At 57.6% G+C, this 24,266-nt stretch overlaps 3 protein-coding genes across 3 annotated transcripts in view; 1 reads left to right on the top strand and 2 right to left on the bottom strand.

Annotated features, from left to right (window-relative positions):
- The first annotated feature begins 11,112 nt into the window (after positions 1-11,112).
- VOLCADRAFT_121022 (uncharacterized protein) lies at positions 11,113-12,448 on the top strand. The gene is made up of 3 exons (XM_002951786.1): positions 11,113-11,192; positions 11,461-11,571; positions 11,822-12,448. Exons 2-3 carry the CDS (start codon positions 11,475-11,477, stop codon positions 11,998-12,000), a joined length of 276 nt encoding a protein of 91 aa, XP_002951832.1. The 5' UTR covers positions 11,113-11,192; positions 11,461-11,474; the 3' UTR covers positions 12,001-12,448.
- Positions 12,449-12,756: 308 nt separating this feature from the next.
- Positions 12,757-15,494, bottom strand: VOLCADRAFT_92387 (uncharacterized protein; the record flags this gene model as incomplete). The annotated part of the gene is made up of 6 exons (XM_002951694.1): positions 12,757-12,973; positions 13,499-13,603; positions 14,321-14,391; positions 14,660-14,770; positions 15,166-15,217; positions 15,394-15,494. The coding sequence occupies 6 exons, from the start codon at positions 15,492-15,494 to the stop codon at positions 12,757-12,759; spliced, it is 657 nt and encodes a 218-aa protein (XP_002951740.1).
- A 1,547-nt stretch (positions 15,495-17,041) lies between these two features.
- VOLCADRAFT_121020 (uncharacterized protein) overlaps positions 17,042-24,266 on the bottom strand; it is a 7,813-nt gene continuing 588 nt past the window's right edge. Inside the window, exons 2-8 of the mRNA XM_002951693.1 lie at positions 22,119-22,442; positions 21,542-21,629; positions 19,682-19,800; positions 19,211-19,327; positions 18,416-18,517; positions 17,908-18,040; positions 17,042-17,333 (exon numbers count right to left, since the gene is read on the bottom strand). Of these exons, the coding sequence (XP_002951739.1) occupies positions 17,305-17,333; positions 17,908-18,040; positions 18,416-18,517; positions 19,211-19,327; positions 19,682-19,800; positions 21,542-21,629; positions 22,119-22,442 (912 nt within the window). The 3' untranslated portion in view covers positions 17,042-17,304. The remainder of the gene's footprint in view (positions 17,334-17,907; positions 18,041-18,415; positions 18,518-19,210; positions 19,328-19,681; positions 19,801-21,541; positions 21,630-22,118; positions 22,443-24,266) is intronic.

The following is a 24,266-nucleotide window of genomic DNA, read 5'->3' as shown; positions in this document are numbered from 1 at the left end:
TTTGGACAACACACGGGCGCCTTAAACATTACATATAAAATCTTCACCTTACATTACAGTTGTTGCTCCCTTAGGAGCTTTAGTTACCACTGGCCCTTTTCCCTTGTTCTCTGCAGCCCGGAAATGACAGGCAGCGTGCAGCTGATGGTGCTGGGACAGAGCCCCAACCTAAGAACCGACGAGGCCCGCCAAAGGCGGTCCCCGCCAAGGGCTCGGCTATTCCACCAACACAAGCGGCCACACAGACCAACCGCGGCGCGGCGCGCAAGCCTACCGGCCAGCAGTTGCGTCCAGGTTGCCCCGAGTACGATGACGACATTACCGTTAAAAGCGCACGCGAAGCATCCGGCAGCGGTGGCGCGGGCTGCAGCTACCAGGAGCTACTCCGGAAGAGTGGTGGGTCCAGGGCCTCGATGACCTCCATCGCCAGGGGTACGGGCGGGCCGACGGGGATGGCTGCAGCTGCTGCCCCACCTCCTTCCATGCACCCGGATGTCCCCCAACGGCCTCACGTGGGCTGTAACAGCTATCCCATCAACACAAGCTCGGAGCTAACGAGTGCCGGCGGCACCTCATCCGAGCGCCTTACCGACCGGGCTGTGCCGTCGGACGCCGACGGGGCCCCGGCGGCCGTCACTGCCACCGCCGCTGCGGAGACCAGCCCGACACCCAGGCCGCGTGCGCCGTGTATTGCAGATGGAGGTGATGACGGAGATGACAACGAAGACGTGTTGGCGACGGCGTTCGACGGCACGGGTACATGGGATAGCGTCCTGCAGTCGGAGCTGCCCTACCACCTGGTGCAAACCTTCCCTCCCTTGAGTCGAGACGAAGCACGTGGAGCCGGAGCTGGCGGCAGCACACCCCTGGGACAGCGCCCGCTGGAATGGCAGCCCCTGCAGACGGCGCTGACGCTGGGCGAGCTGCAAGCTTTGGCCCGACAGCCTGGCGGGCGCGACACCAGCGCACCGGGTACCCTGCGGGCGCCATTGCCACTCCGCCCACACCTGCAAAACCAACTCCGTCCCACAACAGGCTCGCGCAACCCCGGCAGTACTGGCGGCCGAGGACCTTCCTCCGGAGCCGCGCCCTACAACCCTGATGACGACAACGAGCCGGCCACTGCCTTTGCCATTATCAGCCGCTGCGGCACGCGCGAACCAGCAAGTGACCGCGCCCGGTCCTCTACAGCTGCGACCTCATCGTTTGGGGATTTGAGCAGCCTGCTGCCTGCCCCCGCCTGGCGCCAGGGCACCGTGTCCGAGCCTCCCGCTGAAGGCCGTGTCGCTCCCAATACCGTTGCGGCCACCAATACCGCCGCGGTTTCGGGCGCCGGCGGCCAGCGACAGCTGCCACATGAGGGCATGGACAACATGGCGTCTGTGGGCGGCAGGCTACGGAGGGAGAACGGTATTCCACCGGACCAATGCTCTCGCGCGCGAGACCCTTACCTGCTTGCCGCTATTGCGCGCGATCCGGCGTTCGTTGGGATGGTAGATGGAGCCGAGCGCGGCGGCAGCGCGGCGGCACAGCTGCGTAGCGTGCTGGCGAGCATGGGTGGGGCGCAGCTGGCGGGTGGCAGTGGCCAAGGCCGGCGCTGGAAGCTAGACGCGGCGCGCTTGATGGTCCCGGACAAGGAACAGGTGTGTACATGTACGCAGTGGGTAACGTTGGTATTTTCGCCCCTGTTGCGGCGAAGCAAGGTTGCTCCTTTTGGTTAATCTGACGCAGGTTCATCCAGCTCCAAGCACTGGGTGTAAGCGCCCAGTATGTTGGTAAATGTACCATGATTGCGTTCGGTGCCCCAGAAATTCCATGCATAGAATCTGTCACAGGACTGTTGTGGTGCACATCCGCCGCTCACAAGAACCAGCCCTGTAATCTATCCAAGAGTAATTGATGGGGGTTGGTTTGTTTACACTCCCCGGTTGTGTACATGCTGCCCGGTATATCCCACAGATCCGTGCAAGCTCCCCCGTGCGGCCCCGATATGCACTCGGCAACTCCGACTCGCACGCTTCCCCGCCGGCGGTTCCACGACACCAGCAGCGCGGGCAGCAGCGCCGCCGGGAGGCTGTACAGAGGCGCGATGGAAGCTCGGGCCGTGGCATGAAGGCGGCTCGTGGCGCTGCAGCAGCAGCTACAGGGACCGCACGTCAGAAGACCGCTGTCAGCAAGCGCACGAACGCTGGCGCCCTGGGCGCTACAGGCCGCTCGACAGGCGGGCTTAAATCCCGAACCACGCCCCTCCGCCGGGCCGGCAAGGCGCTCCGTGCACGTGGCCAGCCTGCCGGCGGCCGACCGCCGCCGGCACCCCCGCCGCCTGCTCCACTGCTACAGCAGCAGTCGCAACAGCAGCAACGCCGACGTCCCGTAACGCCGGTGATGCCGTCCTCCCCGCCGCCGCCGCAGCAGTCGCAGACGCCTGTGCAGCTGCAACAGCCACAGGGAGCCGGCGGCGGCTGTGTTAGAAGGTGGAGTGATGAGGATGACGATGATGAGGACCCGGAGGACCCTGACCCATCCCAGGGGACTGGGGCCTCTGAGCCCGAGTCCGACGGCAGTCCCACCACACCCACGCGCCGACGGCTGCACATCCACAGCCCGGAGGACATGCCTTTGTCTGTCGCTGCGCGCCAGAGCTCCCAGCAGCAGCAGCGCGTAGGTTTGGAGACGACGCGCACTACTTTTGTTGGTGGTTCGTCAGCATCTCTCTCGTCAGCGGCGAAGGTTGCATTGGGTGGCGCAGTGACCGCCCGCACGCTCCCTACCACCGCGCCGGCCGCCTGGGGAACTGCTACCAACGGCAGCTGTGTTAACTCGCAGAGCCAAAGGCACCGGCCCGGTCCCTCCGCATACTCCCCGCGGCTTCAAGGCGTCTCTTATGCTCCTGTGCCAGCACACCGCTGGGCCGCTGGACGCACGTACACCACTACCAGCATCCACAATGATGGCACAACGACGACTACGACAACAGTTGTAAACTCCACGGGAATCTCCCGCGGCGCCTGGCACCATGACTGCACGCCCAACATCCTCAGCCCCCCCCGCAACTACGACCGGCCGTGGACGACGCCCTCCCAAAGGAATAGCCACGACCCGTGCGCCAACGACGTAGAAAGCAGCAGTGTTTACGCGGCCCCCATGTGCCCTGGCTCCTCGGGGCCTGCGAGCGGGGCCCATGGCGACGGCGATAGTTCCATAGTAAGCTCGCCTACTATTGGTGGCGGCCGGCGTGGCGCACGGCCAATGCTGGGCCGAGGCTGCAGCCCGCATTCGGGGCAACTGCAGCATCCGGTCAGCGGCGGCAGCCGGCAACGAGGACCGCACGCGGAGGAGATCGGAGGTGAGATGGATGCCAGATGCTAGGGTATTTGCTTCAAGGGCATCGACAGATGCTACACATGAAAGCGTAACAGCGGGAGCATTAATCATCTACTTTTCTGGAAGCTGTTTTCTCATTATGCAACTCCTTAATCCCTTTCCTTTCTCTTACACTTACTACTGAACCTTCTTACGCCCGAATGAATATTGCCCATGCAGACGGGGAGTCGACTGGTATGGCTTCCGGCGGACGGTGCAATGCCCTAGCTATTAACGCAGCCGCTGGCTTTGCAGCCCCGCTTGGCTCGGCAGAGGAATCCGGGGCCCGCAGCAACAATACCCTGCCTGTCTCCAGCCGAGTCGCTGGTGTCTATAGTGCTGCACCAGGGCTCAGCAACCACCGGGTTGCAGGGGACCGGGTCGCGCCGGGACCGGGAGGCAGCGGTGGGCACGGCGTCCAAGAGACGGCTCGTGCTGTGAGTATCGGCCACGTGGGCCTTGCCATGGTTCACCACGAGCCGCACTCTGGAGGAGTGCACCAGCTTTCGGCGACAGGCGTGGCTGTGATGGCTGTCGGGGGCCCAGCTTCTGGAGGACACGCTCCAGGGAACGGGATTGTCGTCCCGGATGCCGCTTCCGCACTCACGTCTGCCGGAACTTCTTCAGCAGCGGGCTCTGCAGCGTGCCTTGGCGGAATGGAGGGGAGCCCAGGCTTGCAGGTAGAGTTGACTCAGCCTCTAGGGCACCTTTCAAGTTGAATAGAACCTTCACTAGAATGTAGAGACATTACGGATTACGGATAGCTAGATTAATTTCTCGTCTCGTCTAGTTCGCTAGGTCAACATCAGGATTTAGGGCTTCCACTTAATAACAGATATGCATATATAACTCCGTTACCTTCCCTTTTGCTTAATTTGTTTTGACTTCGCGACTTCAATCCAAGTGTTTCCTAGGTTTGCTCTTACCAAAAGTTTATCTCCACGAGTTTCTCTTATTAAGAAACAATACGAGAACATTATTATTCTATGTGACACTTGCAATTCAACGGATTTGAATGTAGACCCCATTTGTGTAGTGCCAGTGGCCAAGAGTGAGCCACTCATAACCATCGGTCGCAATTGCGTTGCTGACTGCCCATCTATGCAAAAGCTTCGTTATCCGGTTGTTAGTGTTTATACTTTCGGCTAACGAGTCAGTGACAAGATTGATCCGAGCGCATTGCGGCACTACAAGTAACCGGATCGCCGTGCAGAACTATGCGCGAGGTTACTCGCCATGTTACTGGAAAAACGGTAATATTATAAACTACATAAATAACATTGCGCAGAAATGCAGTGTATGTGTTCGCGTCAAGGCCTTTCTGCCCTCCGTGATGATAGCGAGCTCGCGCCTTTGCTATCTTCTCAGGTCCGCACTGCGTGGTAGCCATTTCAATTAGTACTTATGATAAACATTCAGCATTGACGCTTTGCGTGCCGATATGCGCAGTTTTCGCGCGTCTGTCAGAAGCCCAACCTGAATTTGATTCTTTGATTCCAACCAAGCAGACCCTTGGACAAGTTTTCATTTCAAATCTACATTTGACCATTGTGAATACCTTCTTATCTTTACGTATCTTCCATTCCTGCTTACAGGGCGCTCCGCTTCTGGACACGAAGGCGGAGGCTGTGCAAACGGACACCCTGGACGCGACTGCTGATGGTAGCGCAGTTTTGAACCGCATGGGGCGAAGTGGCAATGAATGCAGCCGTAAGGCCAGCAGCCCCTCCGGTCTTATAACTGCGCGACACGATGGCGGCGGACGGGGGTATAGTGTAAACGGGGGCCGTGGCAGCGGCAGACCCCCGATTGGCGCCTTCCGGCCGTCTGCCGGTCTCCGCGCTGCGCCAGCAGGCACCGGAGGCGCCCAATTAGCGCTGCTACATCAGGCGGCTTGGCCGGGCTTGCGGGACCCGCGGGTCGTGGACGCGCTCTCTACGTTGGAGGCTGGCATTGCGGTGCTTGACCCTGTGCCGCCTCCACCGGCCAGCTCGCTAGGCATTCAGGAGCTAAACGAGGTGGGCAGTGGTGGTGGAAGCTCCGCGCCCAACGGCTGCTTCGGTCTATTCAACCGGAATGCAATGGCGGCTACCAAGACGCCCGTGGTTCTAGTGCAAGATCCTGCAGGTCAGCGCCCCATCCTTCTGCGAGTCCACGTGGCGGACGGCGCCGTAGAGTTGGTGTTGTTGCGCCCGCGACGCGGTGGCAGCGTTGCTACGCATCACGGCGTGACAAGCCAACCAACGGTTTCGGCGACGTCCACGGGCGAGCAGCGCGTGCGAGTGGCGGCGCTGAGCGGTCTACACCCTCCGCTTATCAATGCGCAGTCCCCCACAACTGGTGCCGGATTGCTGGATGACCTGGCGGACCCCTCCTCGCGCTGGGTTCAGCTTGTCGCAATGGACGGTGGCTTGTTGCGATTGAGTGCGTGCACCCCGGCAGACCATGCACGCCTGGTGCTTGGGTTGAACGCAGGTCTGCTCGCTGCCATGGGTGCTATCGGCGAGGAGACGCCGCTGTCAGTTGTTCCGCTGTGCCGTGGGCTCGGTGGGGCGCCTTGACGCGTTAGGAAGCGTACAGCATAACAGACCCTGCCTTGGGCGCCCTATGGCGCGAGATGGAATATAAAAGGACTTAAGCGTGATCGCTGTGAATTACTATGTGTTGCAATAGCTAGGAGGAGGCTGCGGGTTGAGGAGGCTGCGTGGTGTTGAAACGTCGAAGCCGTTGCTTCCTGCGTTGTACCTCGGTGCTTTCGTGTTTCGCTTGTTCGGCGCGTTTCTAAACCTGAACATAATGGAGATATCGTTTTTTTCTTAGACAGTGTCCGGTGCAGTCGCCGGTGGGATTGAGATGCGAAGGGACGGCGAAATAGAACCTGGGAGAGTGTAGGTGGCCGTCAAAAACGAACGCTGCGTGGGTTATATATCATGTGCAAATAAATTAACGCATTATATTTATACATATGATACATAGTGACGTTCCTGCCCTTATTTATGTAACAACTCCCGAGTGGGTGTCTTGAGCCTTTATACTAGCTTTTCATTTCCGTCTGGAAAAGATGGCGTCAACTTTGGACCCTCGAAAAAGCGACAGAATGGTGAGACAGTCCTAGCGGCTTACTGCTGCTTGGTATACCTTAGCATCCATGCCGTACAGCTGCCGTAGCGGACCAAGTAAGCTAACGCGTTCCCAGGGAAGCTGTCGCAGCCTGTGCAGCCGCCGCCGCCGCCCACGCTGAGCTGGAGGCGGGGGATATTAGTGCGGCCACCCGTGTTGTGGCCGCCCGCTCAGCAGCTACTACGGCCAAGCTGTGCACAGCGGGTCCCGGCGCCCGCCGCACTCGCCTGGCCTAGCTGCATATGGGAGAACGCCCTTGCCCCGACCCCAACGCCCTCCTACGCCCGGCCGCTGCCCGCCCCTGCGCACTCCCACTCCTCACCGCCGACCCCCTAACGTCATGGCGTCCTCCTGGCAAGGGATCTGCACGGCCGCCCTGGCGTCTCCGGAATCCGTCACAGCCCGCCAGCAGGTTCACGCCTTCAAGCGCTGGCCGCCGGAGGCCCCCCCCCTGGGCAGGATGGCTGTCAGCAGTGGAAAGGTGCTTGCCGCGCTGCACGCTACGCGCCCCTGGCCGGGCCCCTGGCGCAGATGGTATCCCGGTTGAGCTCTACCAGGCTCTTCCGGAGGTCTTCGCCCCGCTGCTCGCCCGAGTCTTTCACTGCGGTGGGCTCCACAGGGGAGGTGCCGGATGGGTTACTGGACGGTGTCATCTCCTCCCTACTAAACCCGGCGACCCCACATACCCAGCCAACTACCGTCACTCAATTCGACACGGACTACCGCACCCTGGCGCGTGAGCTGGCCCGCCGTGTGCTCCCGGTCCTTGGATTCACCATCGCCTCGCAGCAAACTGCGTTCTTGTGCTCCCGCCGCATCGGTGATATCATCTGGCTCCTTCCGAAGCTGCTTCGGGCGGAACAGCGACCTGGCCTGGCGGTCTTCCTTGACTTCTATACGGCGTATGATATACGGTGGAACGGGGCTTCCTCTACGACGGCTTGGAGGCGCTGGGCGTGGGACCCGGCTTCCTCCAGCGGGTGCGGAGACTGCACACGGCTACCGGAGCTGCGGCACTCGTCAACGGTCACCTTTCCAGGCATATGCCCATCACCTCTGTGATCAGACAGGGCTGCCCGCTGGCCCCGCTGCTCTAACTCGCAGTCGGTCTGGTGCTGCTGGCCTGCTGGCTAAATCGTTGCGGGATTAGCCTCTGCATCCGCCGCCTTACCGCTGGCGCCCAACCTGCCCCAGCCCTCCACGTCACGGCGTCCAAGTATGCGGACGACTGCACCACGTTCCTGGCCGACCAGGCAGCTCTCTCCCACTTCCTCACCGTCATGGAGGTCTTCCGTCGGGCCTCCGGTCACGGAAGCCCGACGGGCCTTACCAGATTGAACGACTCAATCTGGTAAGGTCGAGCTCCTGCCCGTCGGCCAGCCGGCTATACCACCCGGCTCCCGCGCAACGGCGACCCTGCGCCAGCCCCTACACCCCAGGCTGCCCCGACCCTTCCTCCGCCCCCTGCGTTGGCAGGGCCCCCAGCACCACCCTCCCTCCCATCGCTCCCGCCGCAGCCCCCTCCTGGCAGCTCTCCGCCGCCTCCTAGCTGCCCTGGTCACAGGCCTCGCCACCTTGCTGCACCCCCAGCTCCTCGTCGTCCTACTTCCCCCACCCACCACCGCCCCCACTGCTGCCGTCAGTGCTGCCGCCACCAGCGCCACCCCCACCCCCACCGTCGTCCCCGCCGTCGCCGCGGCCGCCCCCACCTCCGCCCCGCCACTGCTGGGACCTCTACCGCCCACGCCTCCTACCGTGCAGCAGGCGAGCACTCTTGTTGTGCACTTCCGCAATGGTGCTGCCGTGCAGCCCGTGGACTTCACGTGGGTGTTCCCTGCCTTGGCGGGGGTCGCCCGCCTCCGCTTGTCTACCTTCGGGCGGGCGGCTGCCTCGTCAGGCTACGCTCTCAGCAAGGTCGTATACCACCTGGAGTTCCAGGGCCACCCGGCGCAAGCAACGGTCGATCATGTGCTTGGCACCGTAGCGGCGGGCCGTCTACCGGGACATGACGCCCGCCCAGCACGCTGCCACCCCGCATGCGCGCTCTTCCGCCGGCGGTATGGGGGCTTTGGCCTTCTCCATCTGGTGCCGCACGTCCGTGCCCGGCATGCAGTCGCTGTGATGCGATGTGTTGCGGATGCCTCCGGCCTCCTCCCCGCCAAACCCCCCGGGGCTACCAAGTCACTTCAACTCTTTCGCCGCTGCCATCGGCTGCACACACCTTGTGGCCCCTCCCCTCCAACAACGTGCAGGTGCTGGGATCCGAACCGCCGGGGGGCCGCCCTGCTTTCGGCTGCTGGGCGCGGTTCAACACATTGGGCCGCCCACCTTCCTCAACCCTGCTGCCATGGCAGGCCCCTGGTGCTACTCGGCGCCACTTGGGGCGAACCCCGCCCTTGTCACGGCCGACGGCCACTGCCTGGAGCGACACTCCCCAGTCTTGTTCGCGCTGCGGGGCCTAACCACCATCGGGGTCGCACTCCGGTGTTGGACAGCTCTTTGGGGAGTATGCGGTACCCTCGGAGACGTACAGCGCTGTGGCCCCGCCGTCTCCCTCCGCATCACCCTCGGCTGCACCATCACATTCAGGCGGCTCGTCCTGCGTGGGGTCCTGGGGTACGGGGAGCTGCACGCTGCCCTCGGCGTGTCGGGTGTGCAGGCGGCAGATGACCTCACCGCCCTTCTCTCCCTCCGGACAGGCAGTTGGGTCGCAGCGGCTCAGGCAGTCCTCAGGGGGCCTTCCGCCCCGCCCCCTGAGCAGGATGCGTGGGGTGCTCTCTTGCAGGGGTTGGGATGGCGGCAGGCCGCGGGCCCGCCGGTGCATGTGCTCAGCCTTACGGTCAAAGCCGCCGCTTGGCTTCAGCTCGCGCCTGATCTCCGCCACCTCACGGAAAAGCAACACACAACCTTCGTCGCCGATGCGTATGGTGACCTACCAGCTCCGCCGGATCCTCTGGCACGGCTTCACTCTACCCTCCGGCATCTATGGCGGTTGCGGTGGGAGAATAGCCACAGAAGGCCTTCTAGAGACTCACTGTCCATGGCATTGCGGGCCATGCCCCCCCATCATACGATGCCCTTATCGGGCGGCGGTTACCAGGTAGGGGTCCTGCCGGGTGCGGCACCACCTGTTCTGGGACTGCTTTGTTGCGCAGCCGCTTAGAGAAGCCGTGGGTGAGGTTGCCGGAACGAGGACTGACGTTACAGGCATGCCGTCCCGTCGCCATCACCTATGGCCCATCGTGAGTCCCCCGGGGGTCTGCACTCGCTGGTGTGGGATGTAGTTGCTTTGGCGGCTCGGGCGGCCCCGGTTGGAACATGGTCGTCAACACATGTGCCGTGAGTGGGATTCTCGCACTGCCCTCCTTCGCGCTAAGCTGGTGGGCGTTGCTTCTAAAGTGGAGGCTGATTTCTGGCCGCGTATTGTGTCGTTTGCGTCGCTCCCCCATGGAACTGGGAAACTGTCCCCGCTGATCACCCGCTCCTGGCGTGTGTGTCGGGTTCTGTTGTCTTTTGGGAACCGCCTGCATGACGGTGTACGACGCGGTCGCTGCTGTACTAGGTTGTGTTGACTCTTCGTGCGCGACGTGCACTATTCGGACTGTATTACAGGCAATTGGTGGTAACTGCTGGTGGCTACGGTGTGGAATTGGACGGTGGCTCTGGTTCGTAGGTTGCTGCGGTACTATGTTCCAGCTGAGGGCTCCCTGGGTGGGCCCCTGCCTTAGTCGATGGCGGTAGTCTTGCTGTAGATTTGGAATAGGCGGCCCTCGGGTACCTGCACCTGCCCGGCTTCCGCAGGGAGTCCGTGTGCGTGTTCGGCTAGCGACGGGGATTGGCTCCCTCTTTCGTCCGTGCACCCTGTCCCAGGGTCCGGATGTACGCTATGCCCACTCTTTTAATAAAGACATGGGAATTTGTGGACATTTTGGTACTTGCAAATACACGACTCCCTGTGTTTTGCTGGGGGTACGTGCCCTGGGGTAGGTTGGTTAAAAGCCAACTGCTAGCATGTACGGCTAGTGATGCGGGTTGGTTCCCTGTCCCCCTTGTAATATTTGCATCCTAACGCGCTCTCCTCTCCCTGTCGAATAAGGCCACGCGATTTGCAGCGAGGTATAAGCTCTTCTAGACACGAAGAATGCACTTCTGAGCCGCCTACAGCTCGACGAAATCAACAAATGGCTCGAACGCGGTTAAGAAATTGTGCTGAGGACCTCATGCCGGCAGCGATTCTTCACCAGTTTACAGCTCGTCGTATATTTTCAACCCAAATGGCCAATTGCCAACAGCATCGCCTTATAAAAAACACACACATTACCGGTATGGCGACGGTTGCGGTGATCCCAACATGGATACTTGGTTGATACGCAGATATGGACGGGATTTGCTAAGAACAATGGTGCTTTTGGAAAGGAGAGCCCTGTAGCTTTGGAACTCTCCCTCTGCCACTGACATAGACATGCGAATAAGTGCAGCTGATGTAACCCTCCGCAGTAAATCCTACATCACCATTAACGGAGGTGATAGTTAATTCCAGTCCCTAGCTAAGAGTGTAGAATTGCACGACGCTGTTACGACAGTGTTTAACTACCTCTTTCGTTGTATGACGTGAAGCCATTTAGCAGCTTATGCTTAAGTGGTCAGTCATTAAGGCGTGCGGCTTTGATCCGGCTGCAGCCTCACGCGCCAAGTGAATCCAAGTTGAGGTGAGTGGTGAAGCTCCGGTACATCCGAAAGCTATTCTATCGGAAGATTATGCATATTACATAATCTTGGATGTCGCTTCGGGGTTTGAAAAGTTAGCGGCTGCAGCGGGAACGACCCTCTCCCGGCTCTTTGTGATATGCAAGCTGGCTTTCGCGACTGCGCATAGCGCAATTGTTACGTCAAAACTTTTTATGATCTGATGTGCGCGTACGCTTGGCTTGCTTTCATTGTCTCTCCAGTAAAAAGGCTGATGGCTGCACACTGCAGGCGCTGAACAGAAAATGAGTCCCGAGGGCGTTGCTGTGGGTGCTGCTCTGCTGCCCGTTCTTGTTGGTGGCGTCATCGGCGCTGGGGTGGGAACGATGCTGCTTTATGGTGGTGAGGAGATGTGCTGTGGGCTCCAACTATTTGCATAATCCCCCTTCGTTCGTGTTTTGTGTGAGCATGTGTGTGGTAGAAGGATGTGCTAGGCACATCCTCCTCCCGCTGCCGGTGCTTCTCCAGCCCGGTCACACACGGCCGTCCCCCAAGCTGGATCTCGCCTGCAAAGCCACTGCCAACGCAACTTTCTTCTCGGTCATCTCTAGCGTCTTGTACTGCAAGTGTACTACCTCGACCCCTTGGACAGGCGCTATCGAGGCTGGCGAGGCGGAGAACATCTTTGCTGAGGAGGGTGGTGAGACCAAGGCCGCTGCTCACTCTGCGTACGAAAGCCTGAAGCAGGACACGGGTGCTAAGGTGACTGCTGCTTCGGCGTACGAGCGCCGCAAGGGGCTCAGCCGCGGCTTTGCGGCTATGTTCCTCTGAGTCAGCTGGGCTAGGAGTGGGTAACCCTGGTGCAGCGGGCGGCATCACGGCAGCGCTTGGAGTCCTGCGCCTTTGATAGTATATTGCGCTGGTTTGGGGCATGGAAGAGATTTTTAGCCGCCCGCTGGACCAGTCCGGGGATGGCGCGAGGGATGTGAAGTTCGCCTGGCTGGCTCGCTTTCTTCTGCCAGGGGTACGAGGGTGGCTGTTAGGGGAGGCGATCCAAATGATTGCATGGAGTGCCGCAAGCTGCTGGCCCAGCTGCCTGCTCATGTCATTAAAGTTAATAGCCAGGGGTTTAAGTCGGCGTCCAAGTTTACAGGCGAATATCGAACTCTTCTAAGGGCTTCCCAGTCAAGGAAGCGCAACTAGCCCACTATGTTGGAATGTTGCATGTGAAGTAACGCCGCAACATCTGAGTACCGTGTAAGCGCCGTTGAATCCAAAATACTTCACCTGCCCTTAAGCGTGTCTTACACTTCAGAGCTCATCTGGCGTTCACTGCGACAGCTGCGAGACCGCAGTAACACCACCTGTCATGGAGCCAGGCATTTCCCAAAGTGCAACTGTGCGAAGCTCCAGGTCAGACTTCCCGCACTGGCCCGTCAACCTGGAGGAACTTGTCAACCCATCTCTCTCAAATTGCGACACGTTCACGCTGCATCGCTCCACCACCTATGCACTGGCCGCGAGACATGCCAATGAAGCACAAAACGTCCAAAGAACACCGACACCACCTTCGTCCTCCTCGCCTCGCTATTCCGGTCCGAGGCCAGGCATGCCCGGATCGGCACCCATCGTAGCACCGGAGCTGACACCTCCCAGCGGCCCGCTACAGAGTACAGCAGCCTGTACGGCTTCCAGGATCGTTTTAAGCATATCCGCACACGTCACGCCCTCCAGGCACTCGTGAAGCGGACGCGACCAAGCACCCTGGGCCAATTGTGTGCCCAGGTCGTAGGCGCAGTACCAGCTGCGTGGCACCAAAGGAAGAAAGAGGCGATATAAGTGGCTGGGGGAAAGTCTGGATGTCTGGAACGCAAGAACACGAAATAAGAGCTCTCCGGGACTGTAAGCCGCTTCATCTTAAGGTCTATAATCAATCTTTGGCTATACACCAATCGGATGTGACGTGTACGTGATGGGGTATGGAATCCAAGCAAGCGAACTCGGCATAGAAATGCCTTGGCACCCCCTCTGCCAAGTTGCAGCCGCCAAGCCACACTCATCTACACTCGAGCCCCACATCGTTTAGACCCGACAAACAACCCATGCACTTCCACCAAATTTCCTTGTCGTTGCCAACCATATCCGGTTGAGTCCCACATCTGATCTCGTGCAGGCCGCGGCCGCTATACGACTTGCTATGCACACACAAACTGCTTGGGTGACCACTTCGTTTCGCCCGGGGACGCAATCTGGTGCCGCAGCTCCCCGGCTTGCGCTGAACCGGGCTGCCCCGTATCGCACACGCGCACAGCAGTGATACGTTGCTTACCCTAGGTCTTTCAGATCGAATTTCTGGCAGATGGCTAGCCACTCAAAGCCCTCGCCCACGTCCTGGAACTTGAACGATTGCGACCGCATGCGACCTCGAAGACACCTTACAGACAGACACACGGTCAGACCAAGTGGGGACCAAGTGGAAAACATCGCATGGAAAACATCGCATTCCCCTTTCCGTCGTTGCGCGTCCCCTAGTTTACCTACTGCTATATCAGCCAGTGGCAACAATAGCAATAACAGATTAGGTCAGCGCAGCAGCAGCCGCGGCAGCCGCCAGTCCATAGCTGCTTGCGTGTGCAGGTGATACATGCTCCGCACCGAAACCCAGCAGTGTAACGCAAAGGAGTCATCGCCAGTACCCCCCCCCTTGGCCATCCCCTGGCTCCCCCCAGGAGGTGGTCCTCCCTAGTCTCCTTCTTTTCCTGCGAAGAGAAACATGTCCATTTCCACTGTTGTTGTCCTGCTAGTGGCACTGCATGCCGCGGCAGTTACCTGGCCCCCGCGCTCCTGGGTAACCGGTAAAGCCAATGGGCCAGGAGGACTGACATACAGCCGCACCTCCACACATCACGCGACCCTTCCATGTTTAGGAGGGTGCTCCCTCACACGGTCCTTTCCTTCAGGGCTCCCTCCTGTTTATCTGCTCCTGGGCAGCGTCCGGCGTCTGGCTGGATACGCCGCAATACCTTCTGGAGACCACAGAACGAATCGGACCTGGACCCCACGAGCCCCGTGGGGGGGGTCGTCATTGCATCATTGGCTGCTCAGCGCACTAGTGACCAGCCCCAGCCCCACCTCCCCGCCTCTCACCCACCTAGAAACCAGCCACTTCTCGCAACGCTCCTTCACAAGGCTCATGTCGTACTTGTCAGCTACAACCAGAATCTGTGGCGGCGCGGGAAGGTGGGAGGCGGAGGAGGAGGGGGTTGCGTTGCGTTGCGAGGCCAGCCCGGACCGTCCCGAGTAACACAGGATAGCCACAATAACGAGCCATCAGCCAACATCACAACAGCATACATGTATGGCAGCAGTGGAGTAGCGCACGGCGTACGACAGTGGGTAGTGTACGACCGTGACTGATTTCGGTGGACATGCGCATAGACTGGGCCTATGCACGGAGGTCCTTCATCGTATCGCAATAAGCGCACTGCACCTTTTTAAAGATGGCCCAGCAGGCTGTGGAGCGGGTGTCAAAAGTATTCGCAGGCGGAGAGCCGCGCATGACGGTCAGCACCGACTCCATCACCTCTCTATTCTCCTCCACCTGTGAGCCCCCGCGCCCGACCGAAACCACCGGGCACCGGCACAGATCAACCACAGCCGCATGGGCAATAGATGGCACTGGGTAAATCTGTCGTGTGCTCAGTGCTGTAAACAAGTATCTACCAGGACGGTTCAGATTCTCGGGCTGGCAGAAGCAGAACATTAGGCTTCGGGGCATATGCTGGAGGTGAACTGGGCCCTGTCAGGTATAATTGTTTTAAGTGACGAAGATTTCGTCGCAGCGTTGGTTTAATTATGAGAACGTTCTGTAGGGCTGTGGCCAACCTTGGCAGGGGTTTGCGGGGCGCACATACCTTACGTTCTGTACTACAGGACCGACACATTACGGATCGCTGTCATAAAAAGACTCTCAAGACATATTTAGGTAAACCTTACATGCAAACGTGTCGTGTCGCAGGTTGTCAGCATGCCGGCAAAGAACTTGGAACTGGGGTGGTGTAGGGGACACAGCGAATGCCCGTGGGCCGGCCGGATTCCGGTTTTCACCCAGAGGTGGACTAGGCTCTCCTTATTGAGACATCATAGCATAACTTAGGTAAAAGGCTATGCATGCATTCAGGTATGGCAAAGCGTTTGCTCGCTGGCGTTTGCTCGTGTACATACCTGGAACAGAGGAGCTCCTTGTCGACAAGCAATTCGCTTCCATCCTCTGTTAGCAACGTGATAAGGCCTGATGGTTGCTTTTCGATTGCCGATGCTGCCATGATTGTAATGTTGCTTAAGGTTCCGCAAGATGCCCCGAGGGGCTTGAGAAAAGCTTGCCAAGACTAAATACACATTTGCACTTATGTATGGGAGTGTGTGTAATGCGTAACAACATATTAAGGAAAGAATTGACGGGATCTAGGGTCCAGAGTGCACAAATAACTTTATGTGCGCACTACTGCAACTTCAGCAAACCTAGATGTAAAACCTGTACCGTTTTGGACAGCATTGAAACCGAGATAATGTGGAGAGAGACGTGATGGCGACCGAGGAGTCATCTCCGAGACCAACGGTTAGCCAGCTCGCAAGGAAATAAATAGGTTGTACAAGTGCATGGTCATAATGCTCTTTGGCCTGGCAATCTGTTTTCACGATGCTTTTAAAGCTCGCATCGCTCGATGTCCTAGTCATCGGCAAGGCGCTATGCGTTGGCGAGCTACTGCTTTTCCTAGTGGTGAGCAGTCGGCTCTATTTTAAGGAAATAAAGCAACCAAAAATACGCTATCCTTTCTCCTTGAACATACATTGCAAAACCCAAACAGCCCAGCTTCGTGTGTTTGTGGCACACAGTGCAGTGCGCAGCGTTCCTACAATGCTTGAACGAAACGTGCATGGCCTGCATTTCGGCAACGCTGACAACCTCTGCATCCCAGGTGTCGTCCTCTCCAACAGCGGTAGCACGACGTCACCGTTAACCGTCATGTGCCCGCGGCGCAGTCAGTGTCCTCCCCCACCACCTCCACGTATCCAGGAAGTACCGCCTGCAACCTGATTCACGGAGCATCCGCCGTACTACTGTCCGGCAAAAGACGCTGCTAACCTCACCTGCTAACCTCACTTGTGCCTCCGCGCACAGATTGGATGCACTTGGGCAGTGGTAAGATGGGGCCGCACTGAATTCGTCAGTGTGTTTTGGCCATCTTATATTGAGGCACACGCGTCGTACTTCCATTCTATTACATTCTATGACCTCTGGATTAGCTGTAGCAGCACCCAACAAACTTGGTTCATGTCACGGCCGCCACCTCGTTTTACCTCCCCCCACCCACTCCAAACCATTCACGGTGCACCTATTCGGGTAATTTACCGTTCTCATTCTTGTATGCGTGGTTGTTACAGTAGGCTCCAGCCTCACGAAGAGCGGTCTTCCTTTCTAAATGGTCGCGATGGATACTGAGTACCAGCTACTTCTAGCAGTTCTGCTCTTTCTATCCTTGCCGCTGTCTTGGTGAAAGTATAAGTATTGGTGACGTGTGTTGGTTGCGCTTGCATATCGCCATTACATACAAATTGATGGCTAACATATCGCTAGAATAAGAAGCGTTCTTCGGCAGTATCTACTCACCACCCGATTAGTCCACCTGCATTCTGGGGAATTTGGCAAGCGTGCAAATTCCTTGACCACCAACCTACCAGGACGTTTCTGCTCCCGCGTTGTCACGTCACCCAGTGCTACGATGCCTCCTGCTCGCAGCAACGGTCCCCAACGGCTTCCTGACGAACATCGGTTACCGGGATTGCCAGGAGATAGTGTACAGGTGGATTTATATTCTGCGAACATCACAATTACGTTTCCTGACAGTTCCAATGGCCGCGTACTCACAACCCCGTCCACAACTGACGTCATCCTTTCCACCATCCGTACTCCTTGGCCCTGCGTTCGTTTATGTTCCATGTCGTTCCATGCCGCCCCTTACCTCTGACTCTGTCGAAAACGAATTTTATGTAACATACCTGATCTGTGCTGGCTATATCCCGCACAGCGGTTAACAGGTACACAATCTCTCCCTCCCCCAATCCATCACAAACTCAATTATCCTGTTTTGTACAGTGCACTCCTGTGTCAGAACGGTTTTGAACGGGACGCACTACGCAAGCAACGAACACCCTCAAGAGGGCACATCAGCATATCAGTAGCGCCCATACCCGCGGCGGCGAAGTTCTTGGCGGACGCCGCGCTGCTATCTACTCCTACGCAACTTTCTGATTCTGCTTTCCCAACTTCAAAACATGACGCAGCTTTTCCTTGCAACTTCTTTTAGAGGTGTACAAAGTCGTGCCCGGGGCGGTAGACGCGGAAATTGCTCACAAAGGACGACAGTATGTGTCGCAGCAACTCCCCCGACAGCTGCAGCAGAGCTCGCGATGGCGTACACAGCAATAAGCTGCACGGCAACCATCCCGATTTCCACTCTCGTGCCCACTAGCCGCAACGCAGGGGCCGACTCACGGCTCATGATTCATTCGCCCAGAATGCATATTCCTTTTATGAAGTTCTGTACTTGTACGGCAGCAGCTGCTTGCGTCATCCAGGTACGACGTGCGGTGCTGCGCAGCGGCAGCTGATTTCTGGTGCAGGAGCCGCCCTGTGGAGGCCGCCATCTCCTCCTGCACCTCACTACAATTGCTTACGCGGTACAGGCCGTACCCACAACCCGTCCTTGGGCGCCAACGTCAAGGCCGAGACAGTCTCCAGCGGCACTTGTCCGGGCTCCAGTTCGAACCTGAGTCTCTGATACAACATCGCCAATGCCACCTTGGCTTCCTGAGGGAGGGGGGGGAGGAGGGGGCAGTACGGGATGTGTATAGAGAGGGGGAGGGAGAGGGGAGGGGGGCCGGCGGCGGTGAAGGCGGAACATATAACCCGGTAGGTCTAGTCACCTAGGTGGTGATGGGACGGTGTAGACCGCAGCAGGATGTTCATCACCCACATCACCGCAATGCCGTACACATACGCGCACAGATGATGCTTAGTAAAACAGCAGAGAGACCACCCGGCCTCGGTAGCATGTCCGGCCGGTTGGGTTGGGCGCTTGCAGTCCGAGATGCAGTATGGGTGCCCGGATTGCGGTTGACAAGCTGTCGACTCGGCCATCCCCACATCCCCACAACGATCCTACCCAGCTGCCAAGCCGCCCACCTGCATGGCAAACCGCCACCCGATGCACATGCGGCTGCCGTGTCCGAATGGTGCGTGCGCGTGAGGCGCCCGGGGACACACCTCCGGGTAGAGAGGGGAGTCCTGAAAGGGGGGGAGAGAGGGGGGAGAGGGGGGGGGGGTGGGGTGGTGGTGAAAGAAAGGGGGTGTTAAGGCTGGTTGGCGGGGCTGGGTCAAGCGGTGGCTGGCTGCTGACTTGGTAGCTGCATGCTTGTTTGTAAGGATTGCGGCATATGATCTCCGGATATTTTTATATATTCTTTGTGCTCGATTCCATAGCCCATTCCAGCAAGTCTTACGCTTTGGCATTCTGGGGCAGGTGCTCGAGGGAGGGAGGGCCCAGCAGTGTCCCGGTTGCGTGTGTTTTGCCGTAGACCTGTCAGCCCAGCGCCATGCACCTGCTAGCATTGCTTGTTAATACTTGTCTGTGATGTGAGCCAACCCGCTTCCTTGCTAACCAGCCATCCGGCTGTCGGCGCTGGCTGGTGGTCAGGGTGAAGAACGGCTGCGAGTCCATTGCACAACTTTTGCTGCACCTGGAGCTGCCACACCGCGTGGTCATAATCATGAGCACCGCCCAGGCAGCTTTAATTGTCGCAACTTCTCGTGTTCCAGCAAAAGTTTCCACAAATTTATGGCCCCTATCGGGATCGAACCGATGACCTTGGCGTGCCCAAGTTTATTAGCACCACGCTCTAACCAGCTGAGCTAAGGGGCCCTTCTACGGCATAACGGTCCATCTAACTATAGATATACAGCTCAAAACCCCAAACCCACCGGCATGAAACGCTCCGGAATGAATTCCTCGGCACGGGGCCAGAACCGCTCGTCATGATGAGCCGTGTAAATCCCCAGGATGACATGTGTGTCGGCGGGTATGGTGTAGCCGCCAACCTGCGTCACCACGTAGCCAGAGCGGGACAGGCCTGATGCAGAGTGATGTACGGCAGGTAGGTATGAAGACGTTAGGGTTCAGGAACACGTTAACAATGTAGTGTGCCACAATGCTTGGCATTAGGGTTTGGTATTATAAGCAGTAGCTATCCTAATCCCTGCATCCGCCAGTTTTCTTACTGTTACCTGTGTGCCACATAGGGCCGCCCCTCATTCCTTTAAACAAAATTCTGACTGCTATGCTGGACATTTGGCGCATTAAGGGGGCGTACGCAGACACACGCGTACACGTACACGCATACACACACATACACACAGAGACATACACACACACACGCGACCCCTCCCCCTCACCTGGGTGGGCGTGTTGGTCACCTCGCGGGTGATGGCATGTGCTGCCGGGTACAGCCGCATGGTCTCGTGAAGTACCGCCTCAGTGTACGGCATCCGGGACAGGTCAGCATCCGTGGGGGCTCTGGCGCACATGGGTGAGAGGTGATACCAATAGCCGTACAGCCGCACATGCATTTCACTAGGTAGGCAGGCAGATTGTTTAGAGCCCTACCAAACTGTAAGCCTCCGGGATAAGTAACCCTCTTTAACCACCAGATTATACTCCTGTTCGCCGCCGCCATACAAACATTGTGCTTTAATCCGGATTATACTCTTGTTCGCCGCCGCCATACAAACATTGTGCTTTAATCCGAGAACCATCCCGGCTTATGGACGATTATCACTACCTGCCACTGTGTTGGGAGTTATGCTGGATTACAGCGCGATTGCCTATCTATTGACAGGATTACGTGAGCGAATGGGGTTATACTGGGATTACACATGGTTTACTGGTGACTCGCGCGGATAGCCAGGTGGATTACTAAATCCAAAATTCCATCTGTCGTGCTTCGCTCGCCTAGTACGGCGACGAACTGGATTACAGGTAGGTATGACCACCGCACATGAAACGCGCGAGCACATGCGTATGCCGTACACCTGCCGTACGAGTGAGGTGTCTGTGAATGTCAGGTCCCAATACCTGTCAGGTCCCAATACCTGTCAGGTCCCAATACCTGTCAGGTCCCAATACCTGTCAGGTCCCAATACCTGTCAGGTCCCAATACCTGTCAGGTCCCAATACCTGTCAGGTCCCAATACCTGTCAGGTCCCAATACCTGTCAGGTCCCAATACCTGTCAGGTCCCAATACCTGTCAGGTCCCAATACCTGTCAGGTCCCAATACCTGTCAGGTCCCAATACCTGTCAGGTCCCAATACCTGTCAGGTCCCAATACCTGTCAGGTCCCAATACCTGTCAGGTCCCAATACCTGTCAGGTCCCAATACCTGTCAGGTCCCAATACCTGTCAGGTCCCAATACCTGTCAGGTCCCAATACCTGTCAGGTCCCAATACCTGTCAGGTCCCAATACCTGTCAGGTCCCAATACCTGTCAGGTCCCAATACCTGTCAGGTCCCAATACCTGTCAGGTCCCAATACCTGTCAGGTCCCAATACCTGTCAGGTCCCAATACCTGTCAGGTCCCAATACCTGTCAGGTCCCAATACCTGTCAGGTCCCAATACCTGTCAGGTCCCAATACCTGTCAGGTCCCAATACCTGTCAGGTCCCAATACCTGTCAGGTCCCAATACCTGTCAGGTCCCAATACCTGTCAGGTCCCAATACCTGTCAGGTCCCAATACCTGTCAGGTCCCAATACCTGTCAGGTCCCAATACCTGTCAGGTCCCAATACCTGTCAGGTCCCAATACCTGTCAGGTCCCAATACCTGTCAGGTCCCAATACCTGTCAGGTCCCAATACCTCGTCCATCTCCGCCAACAGCCTCCGCTCCACTGTTGAATTTACGGGGGGTAGGAGCACACCGGGAGTGAAGCGGGGGGTGGGGAGGAGACCGCGTGTGTGTTTCGAAGGGCACAGATTTCGGTGAGAGGAGCACAATGGGGAGAGGAGCAGCAATGTAGGAGAGGGTGCCAGTGCCTCTGCTCTACAATAACACGAGGAGGAGCCAACCTGCTAACTGAAAGACGGGTTGACGTCGAGGTTGAGGTTGGGGTGCGGAGGGGGGGCTGCAGCAGTCAACGGAGGGAGACAGTTCCACAGGTCGTATACAGAGGGCGGTTAACACGCCCCCCGGGGGGAGGGGGCACCACCACTGCAACCTTCCCTCCCTGTCTCCCCTCCGCCACCCTGATGCCTTACAACCTTCCGGGTGTGTGGCGATGTTGTACACGGCGAAGGTGAGGGAGTTGGCGGTAGTTTCGTAGCCAGCCAAGATGAAGGTCTGGGCCTGAGATATTGAGAGGTGAGATGAGGTGGGGCCCGGTGCGAATGGGGGAGAGGCCCGCGGAGGGGTGGGGGGGGATAGCGCGGGTTTGTGTACCCCGGTGGCTCCGAACCAATGGATATGGCGAGGCGACCAAGTGCCTAGCAAGTGCCAATCCCGGCGCACTCCTTACAAACCCAACCTGATGTGACCCCCCGCCAGACACACACACACACACACACACACACACACACACACACGGCCGGGGGGCTGACAAAAACACACCATGTTCTAACCGTCCCCCAAAACCCCCCGTAATAAAAACACAGCAGAAAACGAAAGTGGAACCGAACCCCGAACACACACACACACACAACACACACTGCCGGGCTGGTGGACACGCACATCCCTACCCTTCCCTTCTAATCCCCTCCTCATGTTTCTTCACACACACACCCCTCGGCCCCCCTCGGCGCCCCTCGGCGCCCCTCGGCCCCCCTCTCCGAAGCGCACCTGGGACACCACCTGGTCGTCAGAGAGCGCATCCCCGGTGAGCTTATCGCGGGCGGACAACATAAGGCCCAGGAAGCTGCCGGGCGCTACGGCGGGGGCCCTCCTGACGACATCACCGCCGCCGCCGCCCTCGCCGCCATTGTCGTACGAAGGCGACGTTGACGCAGGTTCTTCGGCCGTGGGCCCGGTCTCCCGTGTCGCTGCATGTCCATTTCGCACCTCCGCCTCCGCCTCCGTTTTCGTCTCCGTCTTCGTCGGCTTGTGTTGCTTCTCCTCCCAGTCCCTTATGAGGGTGAGACAGGTGTCCCTCAGCAGCTTGCGAGCCTGGGGGGGCGGTGAGGTGAGGGGGAGGGGGAGGTGGGGGGGAGGTGGGGGGGAGGTGGGGGAAAGACGAACCACACGCGATTTAAGCTGCTGCCAGAGCAAGATAGTAGCAACCGAAAGAACTGACCGAAAGGCGTCCGTGGCGACTGTGGCGACTGTAACCTCGGGATGACGACTGTAACCTCGGGATGAAGAATTGGCGTAGAAGTTTGGAAATCCTACCTACCTAAGCCGCCAGAAATATTTTAGCCAAAACGTAAACTAGTAGGTGTAGAAAAAGTAGTGAAGGCGGCGAGAAAAGAAAGTGCTGACGTAAAAGTGGCGTAAAGTTGCTGGCCAGGAGAGAAAGCTGTATTGCTGATACTGAAAGGCTGCCGGTATGCAAGTGCTCCTCCCAACCCCCCAAAAAACTAGCACGCGCGACTGACCCGACCGACCCAAACTAAACTATTCCGGCTAGCCTAGCGACGCCAACGCGAAATACCAAAGAAGCTCGAACCACCTTATGGACTCACCTGGCCAGGCCGCCGAAGTAGTGGCAAAAAGCACATGCAAAAACAGAAGGGTAACAAGGAGGTGAGGCGGGTGCGATAAAGGACAGGGGGACATGCAAATGCTGCTGAGGAATACTAGTAGCTGGCTGGCTGATTTTAAATTTTGACTAAAAAGGAAAAAGAAAGGAAAAGGAAACGCTTAAGGAAGGAAACACAAAGGGAAGTGTCGTACCGGATGAGGGAATGATGAGGCAATGAACAAAAGGCGAAACAGGGTGAAAGCAAAAACGGGGAGTAATAATAAGAAACAAAAAACAAAAAACAAAAAAACAAAAAACAAACAAACAAACAAAAAACAAAGAACAGTGCGAGGGTAGGGGCCACATATGGCTCCCGCCAAACCGTGCGCACCAGGAGCGTTTGCATGCAGCTCCGTGGTGCCTAAAAAGAGTAAACGTAAGAGGGGCAGGGAAAAAGAACTAAGGGCAGGGTAGAGGGGAAGGAGAATAAGGAAGTAGGGTATGAAGCAGGCGAAGGATGTGAGCTAGGATATCGTACCATTACGGCGTTGAACTAAGAAGAGTTGCGGCCAGTAAAAGAGTTGTTGAGCACATTGTATCTCAAGGCGTCGTCGCGGGTAACCTTGAGCAATGAGTTGTGCCATGAGGTGTGCTACGGAAGACGCAAAATTGTGAGCGTCCGTGATAATACGCTGTAGTCTACGGAATTGGCTGATGAAAATATTTCGTTTAGCTGCTTCATTAACGGACGAGGATGAATGCACAAAGCGCGAAAGGCGAATATCTGAAAAAGCTGATTGCTGTAGCTTATCATAAAGATGTGTATCATACCAACTACAGCCGTTACGAACGGAATGGACTAAAAGGATATCTAAGAAAGGTGTTTTATTAAGGGGGTGTTGCTGAACTGGAATTTCAAGCTGATGGGGGTAAATACCTCGCAAGGAGTTGGTTCCCACTGATTCGGGTAGGTGAAAAAGGAAGGAAGCAAGATGTGGGTTTCCCAGGGAGAGGAGGTCATCGAGGTACCGTTTAGTGAACTGAAAAGATTTAAGTATAAGTTTATTAAGGGAAGAGGTAGTAGAGGAGTAAAATTGCTGTAAGAACTTATATTCGTGCCAAGCGAGGAAGAGATTAGCAATATACGGGGCCGGGGATATCCCCATGGGGATACCGCAGATTTGTTGCACGAGGTGCGGGCCAAAACGAATGAAAGTAGCAGAGAAAAGCGCAGTAAGGAGAGTAACCAGGGAGGTGGGGGGGAGGTGGGGGGGAGGTGGAGGGGAGGTTGAGGGGAAATTGGGGGGAGA

The sequence above is a fragment of the Volvox carteri genome (assembly GCF_000143455.1).
Source record: "Volvox carteri f. nagariensis unplaced genomic scaffold VOLCAscaffold_25, whole genome shotgun sequence".
Classification (NCBI taxonomy): Eukaryota; Viridiplantae; Chlorophyta; class Chlorophyceae; order Chlamydomonadales; family Volvocaceae; genus Volvox; species Volvox carteri.
Note: the sequence above shows the minus strand (reverse complement) of the source record. Positions and strands in the feature narration are given on the sequence as shown.